At 46.9% G+C, this 19,077-nt stretch overlaps 3 protein-coding genes across 3 annotated transcripts; 2 read left to right on the top strand and 1 right to left on the bottom strand.

Annotated features, from left to right (window-relative positions):
* Positions 1-485: 485 nt before the first annotated feature.
* Positions 486-4,235, top strand: ppp1r16a (protein phosphatase 1, regulatory subunit 16A). Its single transcript, XM_068748074.1, has 10 exons — positions 486-732; positions 919-989; positions 1,643-1,788; positions 2,172-2,275; positions 2,517-2,641; positions 2,893-3,018; positions 3,098-3,173; positions 3,241-3,370; positions 3,455-3,633; positions 3,724-4,235. The coding sequence occupies exons 1-10, from the start codon at positions 486-488 to the stop codon at positions 4,233-4,235; spliced, it is 1,716 nt and encodes a 571-aa protein (XP_068604175.1).
* A 3,064-nt stretch (positions 4,236-7,299) lies between these two features.
* On the top strand, positions 7,300-14,200 carry LOC137903613 (alanine aminotransferase 2-like). The gene is made up of 11 exons (XM_068747741.1): positions 7,300-7,589; positions 10,561-10,650; positions 10,966-11,074; positions 11,215-11,348; positions 11,805-12,048; positions 12,133-12,212; positions 12,383-12,519; positions 12,623-12,797; positions 13,614-13,769; positions 13,851-13,963; positions 14,059-14,200. Exons 1-11 carry the CDS (start codon positions 7,443-7,445, stop codon positions 14,147-14,149), a joined length of 1,476 nt encoding a protein of 491 aa, XP_068603842.1. The 5' UTR covers positions 7,300-7,442; the 3' UTR covers positions 14,150-14,200.
* Positions 14,201-14,801: 601 nt separating this feature from the next.
* pdia4 (protein disulfide isomerase family A, member 4) lies at positions 14,802-18,794 on the bottom strand. Its single transcript, XM_068747740.1, has 10 exons — positions 18,439-18,794; positions 17,923-18,112; positions 17,626-17,831; positions 17,394-17,532; positions 17,088-17,293; positions 16,828-16,986; positions 16,454-16,605; positions 16,097-16,253; positions 15,785-16,018; positions 14,802-15,226 (listed from the first exon to the last, which is right to left on the bottom strand). The coding sequence occupies exons 1-10, from the start codon at positions 18,512-18,514 to the stop codon at positions 14,811-14,813; spliced, it is 1,935 nt and encodes a 644-aa protein (XP_068603841.1). The 5' UTR covers positions 18,515-18,794; the 3' UTR covers positions 14,802-14,810.
* Between the last annotated feature and the right edge of the window lie 283 nt (positions 18,795-19,077).

Here is a 19,077-nt window from a genome sequence, read left to right as displayed (position 1 = left end):
AGCTCGCCCACCACTCCGGATCACAAGCTTGGCCGGAGCAGTTCATTTGGGGAGCTGTTTGACGATTGGCTAAGCTACTCACAGTTGATATGGGCGAGGAGAACGATTGCAGTTTGGATGATTGTGCTTTTTGCACACCTTCTTTTCGCACACGCTCGGAGTGATAATCTGAACAATGGCGAAAAGACATCGCGACTATTCCTCTTGCTCCATCTTCCAGAAGTCGTGGAGACGCCCCTCCACCTGATCGTACAACATGCGCTGGAGCCGTTTCATGCTTGATTTGGGGAATTGCTTTTCATGAAAACTAATTTGTGCTTAACTTTTTTTTATTTTTCTTCAGGCCGACCCACAGGCCCGGGTGGCCTAACAGAGGAGCCCGTCAAGGGAGGCGTGTTAGACATTTGGATATCTGAAATGTGCATATTTATGGCCTCCATAGCGTAAGGGGAAACTGCTCGGACCGTTCGTAGCGTTGCGCCGACATGGCAGCCGATCACGGCGAACTGCTGGCCGAGATGACCACGGTCGGACGCCTGAGCGCCACCGAACGGCTGAAGCACGCCCAGAAGCGTCGCGCTCAACAGCTGAAATCCTGGGCGCAGATGGAGAAGGACGCGGCGCGGGGGTCGAGGGCAAAAGCGGACAAGAAGAGAGCGCGCACCAAGAAGATTACGTTCCCCGACGCCATCACTCTGCTGGACGCAGCGGCACGAAACGACCTGGAGGAGGGTGAGTAGAGAGTCACGCCGCCAGAGGAAAGTCCTGCTGGGGCGCCCTGAGTCACTCTGTCAGCCATGCTGGATTATTAGTCTGTGGCATTAAAATGGAAGCCGCCCCGATCCCTCTGTTGGGATCAGCTCCGCGTTAACGTGGTCAGTCTTCATTGTCGTGTTTTGGGTTTTGTGTGTCTTGCAGTGCGGGGCCTGCTGAACGGTGGCGTGAGCCCAGATCTGGTTAATGAGGACGGACTAACGGCCCTCCATCAGGTAGGAACTCAGCAGCAGATAACGCGGTGCTGACTTCAGATAAGGACGGTTTAGTTCGTGTTGCATGACATTCCAGAGTATAAAATAAACACTCTTCATTAGCTAATGACGTTGTAGCACCCAGCCCTGAACTCCCGTTGAGTCAGCGGGATAGATGGGAGGAGGAGGAGGGTCATCTTCAGCGTTTGTTTTACGTCGTGCGATCACAGCTCTTAGCTGTTTGCCTTTATTTAGTCTCAAGCCTAACTTATCACCGGTCAGCTCGCGAGTCTGGCCGACATTCCTTTCCTGAACAGTTGCAATCCTTATGTTTTCAAGAATCCAGGTTTCAACACGGTGCATACACATCTTTCCCGTTCACACTGGCACTGAAGCCCCCTTATTTTGATTTCTGTGCCTTTTATTTCCCCGTTAAAACATAACTACGCTGCTCTATAACGAAGAAAGGGGCTTTTCCTGTTCTGGGAGTGCTGCTCGTGAAAGAGGCCGGCTGTTCTTACCTGGGGAAAGCCTTGTTTACTTTACAGAGGGCTTGGCCGGGTATGCAAATGTGGTCTAATCCACCAGGCTCGGCGTGCTGACGGTCCTACATGAACCACGATGTGTTTTCTGCGTTTCTAAATGCCCTTGAATCCCTTTCACTTACTTCTCAGTGCTGCATTGACGACTTTGTAGCGATGGTGCAGTGCCTGCTGGATGCCGGTGCGTGTGTCAACGCCAGTGACAGCGAGCTGTGGACGCCGCTGCACGCTGCTGCCACCTGTGGACACACTGGGCTGGTGCAGCTTCTGATTCAGGCGTGAGTCCTGCGAATTCAGCATTTTACTCCCTTTCAGACACGCATCTACGGAAAAGAAAGGAGGGAAGTTTCTCTTGATGTCAAATCAGAAAAACAACAATCCTCAATAATAATGTCTTTAGAAGCTGCTATATTTTTGAGCTTTCTTTACCTTTATTAGGACGCCTTGTATGTACCTCTGTGCGTACATTCTAAAGTAACGTAACTAGAGATCATTCTATGCAGGATTACAGCGTTTACTTAACATCAGCAAATATGACTTAAACGTGACTCTCAAAACATTTTACAACTATGTATATTCGTAAGTAGCTGAGTACATCAAGGTGGCTTACCTTTGTGTGTATCTTTATGATGTGTGTGTGTACGCACATGTGTCCTTCCAGGGGGGCTGACCTACTGGCAGTCAATGCAGATGGCAACATGCCCTATGACCTCTGTGAGGACGAGGCCACTCTTGAGCTTCTTGAGACGGTTATGGCCGAACAGGGTCAGTAAACCGGGTCGGCCAACTGAATTTAATCTCCGGAAGTCGAGGAACTGTCTTTCATAGCATTTCTTTTAAATAATTGATTTGGTCTAGGAGCTAAAAAGCACATTTTGAAAGGTAAAAACAAGAGAATATTCAGGGAAGTGTCCTGTATTAAAACATTCTTAATGTGCGTTTTAGACCTACATTGTATCATGACTGCTGCCCCCGTGTGTGTTTGTGTGTGTTTGTGTGTGTGTAGGGATAACTCAGGACCGGATTGATGAATGCCGGGGGGCTAGAGAGACGGCCATGCTGGCTGAGATTCGGGCTCTGATTCAGAGTGGAGCAGATTTAAATGCTCAGGATAATAATGGAGCAACACTGGTGAGATATGTGTAGATAAAGAAGCTATTGTTATCATTATGTGGCAGACCAGGCATTTAATTGTGTGTGCATGTATGTATGCTACATGTATATTTATAATACCAGAGTATATTGTTGGAGAAAATATTTAAAGAAGTTTCGAAAACAAAACATTATCAAGTATCTGTATTTGGAAAATATATTTATTGTAAAAAAAATGATTTATCTTTTATGTCAACACTTAAATGTATAGTGTTGAATGTTTCTCCTAGCTCCATATAGCATCTGCTAACGGCTACATGTCTGTGGCTGAACTGTTGATTGAGAACAAGGCTCAGGTGGAGACCAAGGACTCTGACGGATGGGTGCCGCTCCATGCCGCCTCCTGCTGGGGACATGTAGGCGCTGCATACAAACACAGATATGAGAAAGCCCTTATGCTTTCTAGTGGTTCTAACATCTATTTCTCATTCACAGATTCAAATGGTGGAACTGCTGGTGGCCAATGGAGCCAGTTTAAACAGCAAGTCTATCCTGGAGGAGACGCCTTTGGGTAAGTCCAGAAAGTCTTTATGGTCCTACTTTTTCTGGTATCTAAATCCTGGCTGCTGTCTTTTCAGATGTGTGTATGGATGAAGAGGTCAGGGCCCAGCTGACGGACCTGAAGCACAAACACGATGCCATCATGAAGAGCCAGGACCGGCAGAAGGGCACGCTGCAAAGACGGGCCTCCAGCGCCAGCAGCAGAGGGTGAGGGCTGGGGATGGAGAGAGCTCAAATAAAGTTTAGCAGCTTAATGCTTTCCCGTTTCCCCTCTCTCGTTTGTCTGTGCAGGAAGGTGGTACGTCGCGTCAGTGTCAACGAGCGCTCCAGCCTGTACCGGCGGGAGCATCACAAAGAGGCCATTGTGTGGCAGGAGCGCGGCCGGCAGCCTGAGCCGCAGGACGACGATGAAGACCGGCAAACAGACAACGAGCTAAACCAGCGAGCCCCCCCGGTGAGAAGTCTTTCCTGTTTTTGCACATGTTTTTTTTTAATGTGTTGCAGCGACGTGTGTTTAACGCCGCTCTTGTTTCAGGCTGCTGCTGCTGCTGCTGTTGAAGGCATGTCACGTTTCGAGCAACTGGAACCTGCGGATGGTAAAATGCTGTCCGGCGTAGGTAATGGTGGGACCTCTCTGGCCTCCTCTGTGCCCGGTGAGCTGTGGAGTGGGGGGGGTCGCATGGAGCGCAGCGGCTCCTACCAGCTCAGCCCCGCGCCCGGACCCGAGCTCGGCTCGCCGTCCGCAGAGGCGGCGGGGAAGGACGACATGACTCGGGAGAAATCTCACCACACACTGGCTGACCTCAAACGGCAGCGGGCAGCTGCCAAGCTCAATAAATACCCCGCACCCCCACCGCCTCTTCCCCCGCCACTAGAGGAGGAGTCTCCCGTTGCAGCAGCTGAGGCAATCGTTGAAGCCCAGCCAGAACCACAAGTGACCTCCAACGCGCAAGCCTCCCCGAGCAGCCATGTGTTCTTCACTCCTGCCAGCGGAGATCCTCCACTGCTGAAACTCCGAGCCCCTGAGGAGGATCGGTCTAACAGCAAGGAGCCGTGTTGTGGACTCATGTAGACGCGCGCACACACACACACACACACACACACACACACACACACAGACTACTGAGTAGAGAATCTGTGTATGCTGCGCTCTGAAGTGGCAACACTCTTTCAGGCCACATGCCAATGAGGGTCCAAGTCACGTTTCTATTTAATCGTAACCGTGGTGTGATCTACACGTTACAGGAATTGTCCCAGCATGCCCTGCTGCTGCCTCTGTGCGATGTCAGGTCTGTATTTAGTGACTTACAGCACCTCTAGATTGTAGTGCTGGAATCACAAGCAAATATTTGCGTTATTTGTTCATTGCTTGATTCCTCTCCTACAAACATCAGCCGGTTGACCTCCGACCGGACTGGAACACTCCAGAGTCGTGTGAAGGTTGAATTATCCATCTTTAGCTGAATGGTATTCAATTTATGCCTCAAGATTATCTTTGTCTCCTCTCTCTCTCCTTACCCGATTGTGATTAAGACTATGAGATCAACATGGGCCTAAATGTAAATTATGATACGCGGATATGCGTGATTGTTTCAGATAGAACTATACCTCCTCTGTTTTCATTCAGGATTGAACAAGGGTAGCTTCCTTGCTTGATTTTGTTTTTCTTGGATTGACAACATTTTTCTTCAGTAATTTATTTCAGTACACAAAAAGCCTACATTTCAATATTTGTAATACTGAAATTTGTAAATGGTCTCTCAAAGAATACGAACATGATTGCCTAATTTATTCAGCCTTTCATTTATCGCTATTTGTTTTTCTGTCAGTATTGCTGTTTATTTACCTTCTGATTTGAAATCACTTTATTGTACTGAATATGGTTTATCATATATATTTCTTGTACTTTTTTTTTAAGACTTGCGTGAAGGCAATATATTTGAAACATTAGGCTTTATTGTCAAACCCAGTGAGCTGGTCATATGATTATTTTTCAGAGGTCGGTGCCTTCTCTTGGTGACAGATTTCAGATAGGATTGCAACGCTTGCACAAGGTTCCACATGTCAAACTGATGGCCAGTGGGACCAAAGACCTTTTAGATATGGACTCCAACTTGATGTGACATTAATGCACTTGAATTTCAGAATTGCATCTCATTTTTGTTTGTGATTTCTACTGAGCCCTGTTTAAAAAAAAAAAGAAAGAAAGTATAAAATAAAATGAACATTTCACAAATGGTTTTGTCTTTTTATGGTCTACTTTAACATATCTCAGCATTATGGCTGCTGCCGTCTCTAAACATTGCGTGGAACCCCAGATGAACATGAGGGTCACATTGCTAAATCATTCAGAAGCCGGTTTATGGTCAGATTAAGCCTTTACGGTTACCCTTCGTGTGAAATAGAGGATGTCTCCTCCTTGTGGTTCAGTTGAGCACGTTCCAGTTTAACCCACAAATGTTTTATTTTTCCTGTTCCATCATGTCTTTATCACATCACAGCCTTCTCTGATGCATCTGTCAGGCCAGCGAACTCGAGCTCTGATCGTACGCCATGTAGACAGACGGAGATCCAAAGCAAAGCTTTCAAATTACAAAACATTATCAAATCTATATGGATCAAAGGGTACGGACCTACAGCAATGTGATGGCATTACTTTAATTACACACATCTGTTATTATTATGTAGGAACTGTGTGGCTGGGGGGTCAGTGTCTGCTTGAGCCCCTGCACTCACTGCGTGAACCAGCCACCTTTGAAAGCGTGCAGATTTTTCCTTCCACTTCTTCCCTGGAACATGCACACATTTTAACACTGTTCCTGACATGTTGTGTCTGCCCCCCCTCCCCTGCTAAAATCTGTTCATAAGAAAAGAAGCATGCTTAGACTTTTTAGGTTACTCCTCGTATGTTATTAATTCACACACAACGATTTGCCTTTTAAAATTAGGTGTAGGACGAACGGAACAGAATGTGTCGTGTGAAGCGTCCAAAATATGCACTGCCTGATATACAGGAGTCTCCAGGGGCATCACATGGGTGTAGGCAAACTGTTTTAGTATGAGATATCAAATTTCAATCCTTTGAATGCCTTTTTCCGAGACGCCTGGTTGCTCTCATATCCTGTCTCTCACTCACACTGACGCAACTAATTTGATTAATCAACAGCCAGCAAGAAGGAAGGAACTTTTGCACCTCAGCACCTAAATCGATGTATTTTACTGACGCCGTCTGACTACCTGATAAAGTTTGAAAGTTCTTGCTGGCTGGTGTGACGTTAGTTTCCGGCCTGTGAGTCGTGGTGTAGCAGGCTGATCTATACCTGCTCCACAGCCTTTGTGCCAAAACTGGTTTTTAGATTGTTTCTTACTGTTTGCTGAAATTAACTCGTGCTGAAACTGAAAGAAACTGTCTGAACCGAGCCCTGATCATAAAGTTCTACAGCAAACCCCAAGGGGCGAACAAAGCTGCTACAAGACTTGAATGTGACGGCTGGGGGCTAAAGTTACATTCACATTTGCATTTCACTGCCACATTCTCACAATTCAATAAGATTTCGTATTTTTGCTGGTGTGTTAAAATCCTATCAAAAATCCAAACAGTTTATCCCTAACATTTCCAAGTCAAGAAGGACAAGATGCTCAAATTTCATGTGTTTGAAAATAACACTTACACTAGAGAGTCTTCTTCAAATCATTTGAAATATGCATTGTGCAATTTATTTAATATGCAAATTATTGCACGTTACAAAAAGTTTCATTCAAACTCTGAAAATGTGTTTCCCTTTGAATGACTACAGGGTGCTGGAGCTGGACATTTGGCTATAGAGGCGTTATGATATAAGATTTCTTAAACCCACAACTATTAATAATTCACTAAATGACCTTTGAGCGCTTTTTGGGCCGGCAAGTAGGTTCCCTTTGCAAACCCTCCAAGACATTGCGAGAACACGCAAAGTCCACGTTGAACGGTCCAGCGGAAATACTCAGCCAATCAGCGATGGGGGGCGTGGCGGTTAGGGCCGGGGCGGGGCAGGGCGGGGCGGGGGGGGGGAGTTTGATAGGCTTAGGCTACGCGCGCGCGAGGCAGACAGTCGGAGCTTTGAGGAGCTGCAGGGAAGCGGCCTTGGAAAGGTCCCATCCCCGCTGAACGACCGGTAAAGGCGTCGGAGCCGCTCCCTTCAGCGATCTCCGACGGAGTTCTACGATCTCTGACGGAGTTCTACTCAGTCCTCAATCTGCTTCAGTATCAAGTCCAGCCGGCAAGGCAACGGCGTGGACGATGTCTCAGCATGCGGTGAACGGGGCTTCTTGCCGGGGCAAGGTGCTCACGCTGGAGACCATCAACCCCCGCGTGAAGCAGGTCGAGTACGCGGTCCGGGGGCCCATCAGCCAGCGGGCGATGCAGCTAGAGAAGGAGCTCAAACAGGTAAAGTGGGAAACACGGAGAACGGGTAAAAGTGACGTCACATGTAAATAATGACGTAATCATGAGGAAATCTTTTTTTTAAGTTTCAGTGGATGTTTCCTCGGAACAGCTGCTGTAAACAGTGAAGCAATCGAGGCGCCTGTGTGTCCTCAGAATATTGTTTTTGGACTTTGGACATCCAGAATGAAAGACGTTTGTCTTGGACAGAGCTGAGGCAGGATGTGGACAGCCTGGTCTCGCTCCGCTCCTCTTACATCCTGCTGTCGTAGTATTGATCTTGCAGAAGCCACTTAGGGAATGCAATGAATGCAAGTCATGAGGGCTTGTAGCCTCCGTTAAAAGCATTACGCTGATGAAAAGAGTACATTTGGCTCTGCTCCGGCCCGGAGCGATTCCAGGATCCAGCGAGGAGCGTCATTACGTCTTTCTGTCCTCCTTTGTCTGTCTAGGTTTAGCCTGACTCCCTCCGCCCCACAGGGGAGACAGCTCATTGGACAAAGCTGCAGCTGTGAGGCCCTGCTTGCCAGATTCCCGTGTCCTGAAACCTGAGCGCAGCTTAGCAGTCCATTTGTTCCCAACATCAATTCAATATTACGCAAGAACTGGAACTCTTTACAAACAAACGGCGTTTGTGAGCGTGAGTTGCTCTCAGGAGCGTGTTGGGTGAGCGTGAGTTGCTCTTAGGAGCATGTTGGATGAGCGTGAGTTGCTCTTAGGAGCGTGTTGGATGAGCGTGAGTTGCTCTTAGGAGCGTGTTGGATGAGCGTGTTGGATGAGCGTGAGTTGCTATTAGGAGCGTGAGTTGCTCTTAGGAGCGTGTTGGATGAGCGTGAGTTGCTCTTAGGAGCGTGTTGGGTGAGCGTGAGTTGCTCTTAGGAGCGTGAGTTGCTCTTAGGAGCGTGAGTTGCTCTTAGGAGCGTGAGTTGCTCTTAGGAGCGTGTTGGATGAGCGTGAGTTGCTCTTAGGAGCGTGTTGGGTGAGCGTGAGTTGCTCTTAGGAGCGTGTTGGGTGAGCGTGAGTTGCTCTTAGGAGCGTGTTGGATGAGCGTGAGTTGCTCTCAGGAGCGTGTTGGGTGAGCGTGAGTTGCTCTTAGGAGCGTGAGTTGCTCTTAGGAGCGTGTTGGATGAGCGTGAGTTGCTCTTGGGAGCGTGTTGGATGAGCGTGAGTTGCTCTTAGGAGCGTGAGTTGCTCTTAGGAGCGTGTTGGATGAGCGTGAGTTGCTCTTAGGAGCGTGAGTTGCTCTCAGAAGCGTGCCGACCGGCGATTGTCGTGACAAGAATGTGGTCAAGAGCAAACACCATTTGTTCTCTTCCTGCACCTTGTTATTTCGCACCGCTTAAGGCAGTGCAATCCTGAGTGAAAGCAGGCCTGAATGTTCTCCTCTCTGACGTCACCCAGCTTCCACTTTTCCTGACAGCTGAGCAGGCGTTATAGACGTGTGTGTGTGTGTGTGTGTGTGTGTGTCTGCAGTTGCGTCCACTGGCATGCTGATGAACTTTACACATCTTTTTCCAGACATCTGACGTGACGGAATCTGCACTGCAGTAAACTAAGTTAAGCCCGGATCGCTGTGTTTGTGACGATGTCGAGGCTGCGGCTAGTTTTATGACGGATCTATTCTGACGCGACTGAACGAACAAAAGTGTTTCAGAGTGTATCTCGACGACGAGAGAAATTCAGGTCAAGCTCGTAGGCCCCAAAGGGGTTTCTTGGCCCGGCTCGCTGGTCCTGCCTGGTGTTGCGTGAGCATTAGAGCTCAGTGCCGACCCGCGGGAGGGGGGGGGGGGTCTCTTTATCCCAGAGAATAGCACCCTCTTTGTTTCCTCAGAGCAAAGCATGCATAGACAGTTGAACTCATATCTGACTTGACGATAATCAAAAGAACCTCAGTGTCCTTGTTGCTGCCATTCAAGGACATTAAGTTGTGATATCTACTCGATGTGCCCTTGAAGGACTTTGTACCTGCGCTTAATCGCCCTCAAAAGCCTTCATAACAGCATTTTATTATCTATAAGACATTCACTCGTGTTCTTTTAAGGGTTGGGCTTTTTCCAAGTTTGTCAAGGTCCAAATGCTTTCACTGTTGCCAAAAAACGACTCTCTTTAATTAGTATGTGATTTTTTTTTTCACCTTCTCTATTACTCGTAAACCAGCTGAGTATACGAACTCACGACAGTCCGAATGTTAATGTTTGAGCGACTCAGACTTTAGCAGATTGTTCCTGCAGCAGGCACGTAGATGTGTAACGATGCCTTTGTGTTGTATTTCTTACCGGCATGCAGCAAAGTATCGTGAAAGTCATTTTTGAAAGCATTTACCATTAATCTAACATAGTCACAATTTATTTAAGATCTAAATCGGAGCACTGGCATGGAATAACAAGATGCATCTATTGTTCACGTCATGTGATGATCAACAACAGACTCAAGGCTCAACTCAGGCTGATGTTACAGTTCTTAAGTTCCTTGATATTTCTGTAATTTATCTTGATTAAAAAAATATATATATATATATATATTGGAGCCGTTTAACTTTCATGCTTTTCAGGCATTATTTGCTTTGACTGTCTTCATGTAAAAAATATAAATCTGCAACAAAAAGTTTTATTATTGTTCATTCTTTCCCAACTGAGCTCATTCAAGCCGTCTCTATTCTCATATTGGAACATCTCGTCTTTTTTCTCAGATGCGGTTATGCAGTGCTCTAACTTGTGGAAAAAGGTTATACTGTAATATGGGACCTTTAATACATGCAATACCCCAATATGACCAGCAGGGAAAATCACAAAAACGAGTCTGGACAAGACGATAAAATAATTTTATTTTCAAAGTAAGGATTTGTAAATGAGCACTCGGTTATTATTTTTTTTACATTATTTAGATTAAATTGATAAAGATCAGAAATAAATAAGGACATGAATGAATCCTATAGTGAAACATTTTCTCACAGCTTTGTCTTTGTCTTTTCCAGGGAATCAAGAAACCTTTCACAGAAGTCATCAGAGCGAACATAGGTGATGCTCATGCCATGGGTCAGAAGCCAATCACATTCCTCAGACAGGTGGCGTCACGATTCCTGTTTTGCGTTTGAAATGGAACGTTCTAAGACTATCAGAATTTTAAACCTTGAGAAAAAACTGGTATAACAAGTAAAAAAAACGAATTGAAAATTTGCTTTTTAAAAAAATAAATAAATACTTTTAATATATTTGGTATGGCAAAGGACCAGACACAATAACTTGCAGTATTGGACACATATTGCCACTTTTGACAAACAGGGGAGGATACACCCAGAGAGGATACACAACTGTGTGTGTTTGTGTTCAGTTACGGTGTCTCTCAGCTGATCATATATATTTCTGTCCTCCTCTCTCAGGTCATGGCTCTGTGTTCTTACCCTGACCTCCTGGAAGACGACAAGTTCCCAGAGGATGCCAAGAAAAGAGCAAAACGTATTCTGGATGCGTGCGGAGGCCGCAGCATAGGTCAGCCCACTCCCCTCACGCCGCCAACCACAGTCCAACCCCACCTTACCGGCGTCACTCGCTTCCACTATTATTATTATTTAAGCAGACTTTGATCCATCTTGCATGCTTGTGTCAAAGTCCGCTGTGATGTGTTCAAGGGGCCTACAGTGCGAGCCAGGGGATTGAATGCATCCGCCAGGATGTGGCAAGTTACATAGAAAAGCGAGATTTCGGGATCTCCTCCAACGCTGACAACATATACCTCTCCACCGGGGCCAGCGATGCTATTGTGGTAGGAGCTCCGCCCTTTCCTGTGTAGCTGATATGTAACTCTAATCCAGCACAGGCGACAGACTTTTGGCACCCTCGGTCTATACATTTAGTCTTTTTTTTTTTTTCTCCCTTCAGTTTCTGTTATTAAACCCTCAGACATTCTGTCCCACTTCTCCACTTGCAGACCTTTGATCGATACAGATATGTTTTACACAATCTAATCGGGCTACTGAATAACTTTTGAGGCCCTCCCTGCAGATATGATTGAATTTCCTGTATTATTGAACAACCTGAATGCCAAATTACTAGACCTACTTGGTTGAACTTCTACTTTCCCCTATGACAGTGACAGGAACAACTAAAATAGATGCAACAATATTTCCTCCAGTTTTTGCATTTTAGTGCTCAGTTTTTTACAATTTCTTTTGCGCTTCACCTCATCGGTTTCCTCTTTTTTTCCTCATCCCTAAAACAGACCATTCTAAAGTTGCTGGTGTCCGGTGAGGGTCATAATCGTACAGGAGTGATGATCTCCATCCCCCAGTACCCTCTGTACTCGGCCGCCCTGGCAGAACTGGCTGCCGTGCAGATCAACTACTACCTGGATGAGGATAACTGCTGGAGTCTTGACGTGAATGAGCTCAGAAGGGCCCTCAGTGAAGCCAGGCAGCACTGCAATCCCCGCGTTCTCTGCATCATCAACCCCGGAAACCCCACCGGTACGCATTGGCGATGAAACGTTCTGCATGTTGGATTAAACAGCTGCTGGAACTCTTATTTCATCTGGTTGTTCTGTGTGATAGGTCAGGTCCAGAGCAGACAGTGCATCGAAGATGTGATACGATTTGCGAAAGAGGAGCATCTCTTCCTCATGGCTGATGAAGTAAAGCATCAAATCAGAACTTTCAATATTCAGTTATTCTGTCCTAAAGCTATTGATACTTCATAGACAGGCAGATAACGACCGCCATTAATATATATATATATGATTTGAATGCAAACAAGGATAATCAGGTGCTTTAAATGAGATCTTCAGCTCTTTTCCTGTTTTAGGTCTACCAGGATAATGTGTACGCAAAGGGCTGCAAGTTTCACTCCTTTAAGAAGGTGCTGTTTGAGATGGGACCAGAGTACTCCGATATAGTGGAGCTTGCCTCTTTCCACTCCACCTCTAAGTGTTACATGGGAGAGTGAGTATCCAGACTAAAAACAAAAGACGCTAGACACGGTGTCCCTAGAGTTTCCATTTTGGTTTGTGTTGCTTCTTGAAACTCTGTTTAATTGAATCTGCAGATGTGGATTCCGTGGCGGCTACATGGAGGTGATTAATATGGACCCTGAGGTCAAGGCCCAACTCACCAAACTGGTATCGGTGCGTCTGTGCTCACCGGTCTGTGGGCAGGCGCTCCTGGATCTGGTTGTCAATCCCCCACAGCCTGATGAACCTTCCTACACTAAATTTATGAAGGTCTGAGAAAAAAATAAACACACACACACACACAAGGCACGCTAACATGTTGACTGTCATTGCTCCAGGTGCGTGCAAAGCACGCGCGACACTTTTGTTGACATGCACCATGCAATGTCCGTAAAAGCAAAACCCAGTTTTGTGTGTCGAAGTCCGCACAGATCGAAAAATGCTACGGCACGTTTCTGTCGGAACATTCATTCATTCATTCATTCATTCATTATCCAACCGCTTAGTCCGTCATCGGGTCGCGGGCCAAGCTGGAGCCAATCCCAGCAGTCAATGGGCGAGAGGCGGGGTACACCCTGGACAAGCCGCCAGTCCATCGCAGGGCAACACAGAGACTCTGTCGGAACGTGACGTGCGATTTAGGAATGCTTTGTGTCGTGCTTGTAAGAGTAGAACAAAGATCTGAGGATCCATCCTGCACTTCTCATGGTAATATGTCGCCATGGCAGCATTATCTAATCCTCTCAGGCCGCGCCTGTTGAGAAACCACATGTCTGGAAAATGTGATTATCATTCCTGCAGCTGCTTTACAGGTCATGGTGGTTGTCCTCTTGTGTTGGAGACCCCCCCCCCCCCTCCTGTCTTCTTGTAAGCGATATCAGGCATTGTTTTCTTATAAGCTTCTCAATTTATGTCCAATAGTTGTCGACTTGGTTGCTACCTGTCCTTCCTGCATTGACAGCTGCAACTGCCGACATAGAACACTTTGATTCTGCAGCTACCGCCGGACCCCCCGGGGGGCTCTGAATGACCCACCATCGCGTGACCTTCGACCCCTGACGGCTTTGCCTTTCGCTCTCCTCTCAGGAACGAATGGCCGTGTTGTCAGATTTGGCAGTAAAGGCCAATCTAACGGAGCGGATCTTCAACACGGTACCTGGAATCACCTGTAACCCTGTGCAGGGGGCCATGTACACCTTCCCCCGCATTGCTCTACCTCAGAAGGCCATAGACAAGGCAAAGGTCTGCACCGCCTCAAAACCGGTCTTTATCTCGGACTCGGATCACACTGTGAGGACATTCTAAATGTGTGTCCACCTGCAGGAGGAAGGCCACGCCCCAGACATGTACTACTGTGTGAGGCTGCTGGAGGAGGAGGGTATCTGCCTGGTGCCAGGAAGCGGCTTCGGCCAAAGAGAAGGAACTTTCCACTTCAGGTCACTTTGGTTAAATGATCTATTTTGAAAGTTTAGCGTTGCTTCTGGTTTATAGGCTCCTTTGACGTCCTCCTTGCTGCCGTCTCTGTGTCCAGGATGACCATTTTGCCTCCCACTGAGAAGCTAAAGGTTGTGCTGCAGAAAATCGGAGAGTTCCACTTGCGATTCACAGAGGAGTTCTTGTAAGGACCCCCCCCCCCCCCCCACCCGAAGAACCTACTCGTCCAGTACCAGAGCTTCCAGTGCCTTTTGTGTGAAGGAGACGGTCGTCATGACGCCTCAACACGAGTCTAATTTCTCCTGAATGTGAATTTTAAACAGGTTTTATCGTTCTTTGTACTCAAACATTTCTTTAGGCGCGCAGTAATGCAAAGCTGGTGAAGATGCAATGATGCACTCTCTCCAAGAATCAGTGAGTTAGAGCTGCAATTACCTAGAAGACGTTACAATGACTGTTATGTAAACTTTCGAGGCGACGCATTCAAGGGCGTTTCCCTCCTGCCTCCACTTCAAATGTGATTAAACTATTTAATTTCTCAAAAAAATTCTTAAATATCTGCCGTTAAATTTAAATTCCACTTCAAAAATAATGGAGCCACTTTCAAGTACAGACCGACCAACAAAGGGGGGCCGTCAGCTTCGGTTTTATTTAAAAAGACTTCAACAGTGCTTTACATGCTTTTCAAAACGGAAGAAAGCAAAATCTCTTGCAATGAACAGAAGCTAAAACGATGATTGAAGTTCATCATCACAGTAACACCGTTAAACTCCGCTACATTCCCTCCACCTTCCCCAGCATCCTCCAATCACGGTCAGAGTTCTCAGCCGCCGGTCCGGAGACACGCCTTCAAAGCTCATCTCTCTTCTGTGATAACTTCGTGGCGTGCTTTTCCAAGAACTTGCTGAGCGCCTCCACTGTTCTGTCTCCACCCTCGAACTTGATGGGGCTCTGCTTGCTGTTGCTCGGGGCTAAATAGATTGTGGGGAAGCCCTCGGTTTTGTAGTGATCGTTTGGCACGTCGTTGGCCGTGGCGTCCATCTTTGCGATCACGATGTTCTTCTCCTCCTTGTACTTCTTGCCCAGAGCCAAATAATCGGGCTCCAGTTTCTTACAGTGGCCGCACCAGGGAGCGTAAAACTCGACGAGGACGTCCTTTTTGGAATCCATGACTATCTCGTCGAAGGTCTTCCCCACCACAACTTTAACCGGTCCTTTGTTGTTCTTTGGCACCGGCTGGGACTTGATAATGGGACTGAGCTTTCCTGTGGACCAGAGAGGAATTCAGCACCACGTTCCTGTAGATTCTTTTAATTTACTATCTAAGTTCTAACGTCTATTGAACCATAACTTTGTATGAAATGACGAGTCCGTTACAGAGGATTCTTTCACCCGTGTCAGTTTGTTGAATAGCCGCTTTAAGCAAAACCTACAAAGTGGATCTCCATGAAAGTTAATGGGCGGTGTGGATTCAAAATAAAAATCCAGATCCAATAGATCTAAATGCTTCCATAAGGAGTAGCCTGACCTGTAAATTATATTTAAATGGCTCGGTGGTTTTGGATAAGGATTGGCCGGATTAAACAGGGCTGCTGGACTTTGAGCGAGCCTTACAATCCAGTTTACACAATCAAAGCAGGAGCTGGAAACCGCAACAATCACGAGACACTAAAGCTTCAGACCTGGAAATCATTATCATTCATATCAAAAGTGAAACTGCCCCCGCCCCCCCCTCCCAAACAGACAAAGCATGCTTTATATACTTATATTGGATCCTACCCTTTGGCACTTACGTCATTCAGCCAACACACGACCTCGCTCACCTTTCTTAAAGGCCTTAACGAAGTCTCTCAGCACCTCCGAGTCAAACTCCTCGGGCTCCATGGCAAACCTTTTCCCTCCATCAGCCAGAATTCCCACATTCACTTCTTCTCCGCTCTCGCTCAGACCCAGGCTCTTCAACTCATCCGCAAAGTCTTCCTCATCGGCGATGGCGAACACATACTCCGGGAAGTCCTTTGCCACCTCGAGCACCTTGGACCTCCAGAACTGTGTAGCTAAAAGGGATAAACGACTGCTTCGTAAAAAAGCCTCCACAGGTAGCGTTCACAGTTCAGAACCGTTACTGAACTCACCCGTCCTGTAGTCAAAGCTGAAGTCAACTCCATAATACACAACCACCAGGGGTCTTCTGGTGTAGCGTTTGGCTTCATTGCTTGGTTTCCTGTGACCCACCAGAGGAAACGTATGCTTTTTAAAGAATTCCTGCACTTCTGACGATGAAGAGGAGTCCTGTGTGGAGAAAAGAAAAAAGAGGCTTAATTCAAATAAGAGGGAAAACACTGGAGATGGATTATGCATTTCAAATGACTTGATCTGCTTTAAAATTCTCTTATTGCTAACGCCGATGCTACGACTGAAAGAAGGTCGCAGGACCGCAATTCATAGCCTCCGAAAAAACTATTCAAATCACAAAAAAACAAATTAAGTACCTTCATTGCAAATGTGCGCGACGCTGGCTCATACTTGGAGTGAAACCTCTCAGGTTGGGTGATGACAATGTCCCCAGGTGAAGCTTTGAGAAGTTTGGCCACTTCGGAGCTGAAAGTGTGACGGAAGGTGAAGTCTTCCCTCAAGGAGTTACCTGCAACGCAGCGAGGAGACTTATCCAATAGTCCGTCCGAAGGACAAGGAGGTCATTTAGCTCCACAGATAGATATTTGAACCATGACCTGATGATTGATTAGCCCCGTAAAGCCAAATTTCCTTTACACACACACACAAAATAAATAAATAAAATACCGCAGCTACTAATTGATGGCCTTTTGTTTTTAGCCAGTTGCTCTGAACAGCTCATGATACTCACAGGCCTCGAGGTAGGCCTCGTAGGCCGCGTCCTGTTCACTGGAGAACACGCCCACTATCACAGCATCGTCCCCGTCCTTCGTGAGCTCCTGCACCTGCTTTGCTGCCTGGACCTGCTTGGAGGGGGGGCCGGACTGCTCGATCATGTAATCGACGATACCTGTCGGCGAAAAAAGAGGCGATACTGGATGAACTGGAAGACAAGCATCCTTGAATCAACTGTCCAGAGTACGAACAACAACGACACAGGAAGTGACTTACCGTGCTGCTCTCTGGGTCCGGTGTACTCGAATAATTTTCCTTTCCTGAACATCTTGAAGGCGGGATAGCCCGTAACCTCAAAACGCGAGGCGATGTCCGTCTCCACAGTGGCGTCCACTTTGGCCAGAGGAATGGAAGGAGAGCGCTTGTTCAGCTCCTTCGCAGCCTTCTCGTACTCCGGGGCCAAACGCTTGCAGTGTCCACACCTGAGGGTCAGTCGGAAGAAATCCGTCCGTCTCAACAGCGGAAATCACAGTTATCACCCGAGCAGACAGACATTCGTGTGTCGGCTCCGTCCGTACGGACCACGGAGCGTAGAACTCCACCAGGATGATGTCCGCATTGTTGACAGTCTCGTCAAAGTTGTCCTCGGTGAGCACCAGCGTCACATCGGGAGGGGGCTTCCAATCTGGCTGAGCCACCTCCTTCACCCGGGTTACAATAGCTGCAAAAAAAAAAAAGCATTCACAATATCACCGTAAATTCCTTTAATAAAAATAACTGCCTGGACCCGTGAATGAATGAGTGAAGCCCCCACCAGTCTCTGTTCTGCCTCCGTCATAGTCCACGGGCTCTCCCCTTTTCAGGATCTTGATGGTGGGATATCCGGACACCTCAAACCTTTGAGACAACCCGGTGGCTACCGTCGCGTCCACTTTGGCTACCGGCACCGGAGGGTCATTCTCCTTCAGCGCTTGAGCAATTTTTTCATACTCTGGAGCAAACGTCTTGCAGTGGCCACACCTAGAAATAACGACGAAGATCAAATATTTGTTTAACAAATGACCTGAAAACAAATGGACGCATGGATCAACGAGAGGCTAGCGGGTCGTACCAAGGGGCGTAGAACTCGAGCAGAACCGTGTCTTTGCCCTCCACGAAAGTCTCATAGTTGCCATCAGTGAGAACCGCCACTCCATTCTCTTCTTTCACCTCCGTGACGTCATCTTCAGCCTCTTCAGCCTCCTCATCATCGTCGTCTTCGTCATCAAAGTCATCTTCAGTCTCCTCCTCCTTCATCTCATCTGACACAAACAAGAAAGTGCGCCTCCCATCAAAATGCAGCTCCGCAGGTTAACAAATCGATAACTGATATCGACACGTCATCCTCGTAACAAATGGTAATGCGCGCACGAGCACAATGCGTTAAATCACGAGCACGCAAACTTTGCCATCCATTTAACTGCACGTTTGCGGGTGGCATTCCTGTTAGCTCGCGTGCTAACAGCAGCAGGCAGCCTCAACAGCGATTTGGCCAGCAACTTTCGCATTGCAACTTACAGAAAACGAGCACGCAGCTACAAAATGGCTGTAAAATCACACACGAGGATGTAAAATAGTTTAAACTCACCGTCTTCACATTTCCCGAGAGTTGCAAAGTGCGCAACTCCGAGCAGCACAAGCAGCAGCAGCGCAAGCCTCCTCATTGTCCACAGATAACACACACACCCCGGCGTTAACGACGCACCTGTGCGTAATAGCTGGCTAATTAAGTTAGCTTATAACACTGATGAATGTCATCAATACGCTATCGGTTGCATCGACCGTTCCTGGACCAACACTGTCGGTGAATGCCTTTAGTTCGTTGTTTCATAGAAACTAATTCTGAAAACAAGCAGGCCGCCTCCCCTCGTAGACGCTTGCATGACTTGCCACGTTGTGATTGGTCCTCATCCGCAGCTCTCCACCAATCAGACCTCGCCACTCAACCCTACGTTCGCGAATTCTATTGGTTACTTTTTTTAATGATTGTTTCCTTCTCGGATGTTTACGCGTGTAATGGATTAGCAGACAGAAAAGAAAACAAAGTATTTCTCTACAATTTGTTTTTTTTAAATATTCTCAGAATTCAAAATTTAGTTCTATTATAGAATTCGAAACAAACTGCTGATTCTATAATTATATAAACCAATTCACTTTCCTAAATTAGAGTATTAATATTGGATGTACAAATGTTATTTCTAGTGCTAGATTACATAGAGCTGTAGTC

The sequence above is a fragment of the Brachionichthys hirsutus genome, chromosome 14, assembly GCF_040956055.1.
Source record: "Brachionichthys hirsutus isolate HB-005 chromosome 14, CSIRO-AGI_Bhir_v1, whole genome shotgun sequence".
Classification (NCBI taxonomy): Eukaryota; Metazoa; Chordata; class Actinopteri; order Lophiiformes; family Brachionichthyidae; genus Brachionichthys; species Brachionichthys hirsutus.
The sequence above is the reverse complement of the archived record's forward strand: the minus strand, read 5'-3'. Positions and strand labels throughout refer to the sequence as shown.

Excerpts from the sequence above, each read along its gene's own strand:
- LOC137903613 (XM_068747741.1), top strand. The coding sequence starts at position 7,443 with ATGTCTCAGCATGCGGTGAACGGGGCTTCTTGCCGGGGCAAGGTGCTC. Across the intron at positions 11,349-11,804 it reads GGGCCAGCGATGCTATTGTG|ACCATTCTAAAGTTGCTGGT; the intron begins GTAGGAGCTCCG and ends TCCCTAAAACAG. Across the intron at positions 13,964-14,058 it reads GAAGGAACTTTCCACTTCAG|GATGACCATTTTGCCTCCCA; the intron begins GTCACTTTGGTT and ends CTCTGTGTCCAG.
- pdia4 (XM_068747740.1), bottom strand. The coding sequence starts at position 18,514 with ATGAGGAGGCTTGCGCTGCTGCTGCTTGTGCTGCTCGGAGTTGCGCAC. Across the intron at positions 17,533-17,625 it reads CGGAGGCAGAACAGAGACTG|CTATTGTAACCCGGGTGAAG; the intron begins GTGGGGGCTTCA and ends TTTTTTTTGCAG. Across the intron at positions 16,987-17,087 it reads CGGACCCAGAGAGCAGCACG|GTATCGTCGATTACATGATC; the intron begins GTAAGTCACTTC and ends TTTCGCCGACAG.
- ppp1r16a (XM_068748074.1), top strand. The coding sequence starts at position 486 with ATGGCAGCCGATCACGGCGAACTGCTGGCCGAGATGACCACGGTCGGA. Across the intron at positions 990-1,642 it reads GACTAACGGCCCTCCATCAG|TGCTGCATTGACGACTTTGT; the intron begins GTAGGAACTCAG and ends CTTACTTCTCAG. Across the intron at positions 3,634-3,723 it reads CCCGGTGAGAAGTCTTTCCT|GCATGTCACGTTTCGAGCAA; the intron begins GTTTTTGCACAT and ends CTGCTGTTGAAG.